Here is a 3,636-nt window from a genome sequence, read left to right as displayed (position 1 = left end):
TTCGATCATTTTCTGTGATTTATTAACGTGCAATATGTGTAAGAATGAGTCGTTCAAGAAGAAGTGAAAATTTGTGGCTTATGTTAGGTATATTTATAAATTTTACCCAGAATAGAATCCATTGAAATCTATAAAATCCATGAGAATCTTTTAAAATCTACAAAATAGCATTCAAATCTTAGGAAATCTATTAAATTCTATCAAATTTCACACAATTCATGAGAATTTATAAATATTAAGAAATCTATTAAACTCTGAAATAGGAACACCCCGTTAATTTACTGGACAGGGACAGAATTAGGTAATGCCACTGTCATTTAAAACTATCGGTCTGTCTAACAATTTAGCAAGATATACGATAAATTTGTTGTTCCAACGTGTAAATGAAGAATCAATTCCAATTTCCTTCCAAGGCATAATAACATTCTACAGTGATGAAAATCCTAGGAATTTAAAAATGTTCGTTCAACAGTACTAGAAGATTTGTTGAACGTCAACAGAAAGAGCCTTCTTTTACTGCTTCTGGTTGTTGTTTTCATTCTCTACAACAGATTTGTTGTATGCTTCTAATTCTTTTTTGTACGCTTCCATTGCTTCTGTAGCTTTATCTTTCCAAATTTGCTTCTCTTGCTCACCCAATTCCTACACAATTTAAGCAAGAAAACATGTATCAGAGATTAGACTAACAAGCCTAAGCTATTATCGAGTGGTGAATGGTACCTTCCACTTCACGGATACGAGTGCTTTTAGCGTAGAGTTGTTGATTCCCGGCCTCTCTCCCAATAAATTCTTCCTCGTCGCATTGCTGCATTTTGCAGTAGAAACACATTTCAGTAATCAAGAACTTACATACAGAGTGAAGTCCCTCCTGCCTCGTGTGAATTAATTGTACCTGAAAAGAAGAAATGAAGACGCGGGCCTCTTTGGTTTGTTAGGATCAACAATCTTCTCTCCCTTATCTTTCTTCTTCTTTTGGCGGTTTTCTTTTTGTTTTCTGCATGTTCACAAGTATTGCGAATTTGATTTAAAAGAGAATAATCGACAAAATCTATTTTTAAAGTCAGAAATTGTTGCAAACCTTTATCAGATTTTCTGTTTTCTCCTTCTTTTTGAGCAATTGTAAAGCTTCCTGCTGTCGAAGCTTCATCAATTCTTCATCTTCCTTCCTCAAATTAGCCGCTTCTTCATCTTTCTTCTGGTTGTATACTTCCATTTCTTGCGCATATCGTTCCTTGTTCTTCAATGCCATCTGAAAGTCCCAGAGTAAATCGCCACGAAAAATACTTCAAAATTTAATGTTGCAGAAGAAATTTCAACTGTCAAATATTTCAATTACTTGCTCATACGGTGCTCTCTGTGCCTCGGTCATGTTCTTCCACTCCTCCCCTGTGATCTTTGCAACCTTCACATAAAATTTTCCAATTAGCCTAGTTTCTAATCAAGACGAACTGAAATCGGATAAAATATTTTTCTTTTTACCTCAAAGATATTCTTGTTCTCGGCAAGAAGAACTGCTCGTCGCTCATTTGCGAATACGAAGTATGCTGACATTGGCTGCTTTGGTTTAAGGGGATCTTTTACTTTCCTGTGCCAAAGAATAAAAGATATTAACAAATGAAAATACTTTAATAGTAAAGAGAGATAGGAAATTCATAATAATTTACTTTGTCCTCTTCTTTTTCTCTTTTTCTGCTTCTTGTTTGAACTGGAGATATTGTTCAAGCAAATCCATGGCAGTCTTCTGCTTCTGCTCTTCCTCCAAGAGCTTCAACGCTTCGTGATCCCGTTTCTCGTTCCCCACTATCTTCAAGTAGACTTCTTTCTCAGCTCTATATCTCTCTTCATAAGGCTTCTTTTCTTCTGCACTTACCGTCTTCCATTTTGAACCCAAAAGATTCGCCATTTCCTTAAAATCAGCGTCTGGATAAGCTTTTTTCACCTGAGAAAGTTAAAATCCCCAAAAAAATTGAGAAAACAGAGTACTAATTCAATTCAAATTCATGTTCTAGAAGGAATTATATCCACCATATATACCTCATTCCACTGATCTTTGCACCACAGCACATAAGGAGGAGATGGCTTTTTCTTAGAAAAATCTCCCTTCTTCTTGTCTTTCTTTTCTTGTTCTAGATCTTTACGCCCAAAACCGGCCGGGAAAGTCTAACAAGAACGAACAAACGTCATTATAATTGACAATAAAATGAAATATAAAGGGGAGAAATTGAATAGAGAATAAACCATGTCGGGCTTGAACTCCTTAATCTTCTGCAATTTTTTGAGCTCTGTCTTGAGTTTCTCTCGCTCTTCTTCCTTCTGCTTCAAGGCCTCGTCTCTGACCTTCAAAAGTTCCTCCGTCTGCTCCTTCTCGATCTTCATCTTTTCGAGCTTTTCTTGCATTTCTCGCAATTCTTTCTCGAAGGAAAACGCTTCTGATGATTGTTGTTTTGCCTTTGATGCCCCTTTCTTAGTTTTCTTCTCGGACTTCAGCTGCGAGAGGCTCTCATGGTTCTCTTTCCCAGAAGAATTCAGGGCTGCAACGGGGGCGGGTTCAACTACAATTCCGGCCTTTATGTTGGCCTCATTTGAAGAAGGGTTCTTCTGCTTTAGGGCCCTCTTTGATCTCCCTTTCTTTGCGGGTGCAGGGTCTGCAACAACCGGCATTTCGGCAATGGCAGCCATTGTGTGTGTAATCGAGAGAGAGAGAGAGGGGTAATGACTGAATTGGATAGTTATTTGAGTTCCACAGTTGTGCGGCAAGGGATTATATGAAGAAGATGAAAGGGCCTAACGGTAGGATTTTTTTTTCAAAATTGAATTTACTGTTCTGAATTGGATAGTTATTTGAGTTCCACTGCTGGAGTTTGAAGGACTTGACCGTTGGCAAAGCTAATCAATTTTTTTACTAATACTAATCATTGTCACGTGCCTTGCTATTTATCGTATTTTTATTCATGTATGAATTTTAATTTTTTGAAAAGTTTTTGAAGTAATATTTAGGTCCCGTTTGGTATCCATTTTTTTTAAAATGCATTTTTCTCTCTCTTCTTTTCAACCATACATTCTTTATTAAAATAATATTACACTTAAATAAAAAACTTTTCTTATTTTTTAATCACACATTTTTCATTAATTTACTATTCTAAAATACATTTTTACAAGTAAATGGGTATCAAACACCCTGTTAGAAATATTTTTATGATATAATAAAAGATATAAGAAAATGATTACAAATTATTTTTACAATTGCAACAGTATTGTGTTATTTAGAATGTTAAGAAATATCATACTGAAAATTTAAAATAATCAACAAAAACTTTAAATTCATCCGAGAAATGCTATGAAATGGATTTACAAAAGAAAGTCAAAATCCCAATAAAAGCACAACTTCGGCATAGCTAATTATATTCCTAGAAAGTATTGTCTTGTCTTGTCTGATGTTAGTTGGGTAAATTGGCGTTAATTCATTTTTGTTGGAATAGTGTGATGTTTGATGGTAATTTGGTGAATTCATTTTTGTTGGAATGCAGAATATTTAGTTTTGCTATTATTGTGGATGCTAAAATTTTTTAAAAAAAAAATTTGCTCTGCAATTCATGTGAGCAAAGTGCGGAGTTAGTCCCAAAAAGTGTGGAGTTA

The 3,636-nt window shown here is 35.0% G+C and overlaps 1 protein-coding gene across 1 annotated transcript; it reads right to left on the bottom strand.

The window, feature by feature from the left end:
• Positions 1-354: 354 nt before the first annotated feature.
• LOC111367776 (high mobility group B protein 13-like) lies at positions 355-2,740 on the bottom strand. The gene is made up of 9 exons (XM_022988831.1): positions 2,239-2,740; positions 2,035-2,160; positions 1,665-1,939; positions 1,480-1,585; positions 1,337-1,402; positions 1,080-1,249; positions 893-994; positions 721-805; positions 355-642 (listed from the first exon to the last, which is right to left on the bottom strand). The coding sequence occupies exons 1-9, from the start codon at positions 2,677-2,679 to the stop codon at positions 514-516; spliced, it is 1,500 nt and encodes a 499-aa protein (XP_022844599.1). The 5' UTR covers positions 2,680-2,740; the 3' UTR covers positions 355-513.
• Positions 2,741-3,636: the final 896 nt, after the last annotated feature.

Source organism: Olea europaea, chromosome 18 (assembly GCF_002742605.1).
Source record: "Olea europaea var. sylvestris chromosome 18, O_europaea_v1, whole genome shotgun sequence".
In the NCBI taxonomy this organism is placed as follows: domain Eukaryota; kingdom Viridiplantae; phylum Streptophyta; class Magnoliopsida; order Lamiales; family Oleaceae; genus Olea; species Olea europaea.
This window is presented reverse-complemented; position numbering and strand designations above follow the sequence as displayed.

Coding starts and splice junctions, on each gene's coding strand:
- LOC111367776 (XM_022988831.1), bottom strand. CDS start 2,679: ATGGCTGCCATTGCCGAAATGCCGGTTGTTGCAGACCCTGCACCCGCA. Junction 1,250..1,336: donor AGAGAGCACCGTATGAGCAA/GTAATTGAAATA, acceptor TGGGACTTTCAG/ATGGCATTGAAGAACAAGGA. Junction 643..720: donor TCGTATCCGTGAAGTGGAAG/GTACCATTCACC, acceptor TAAATTGTGTAG/GAATTGGGTGAGCAAGAGAA.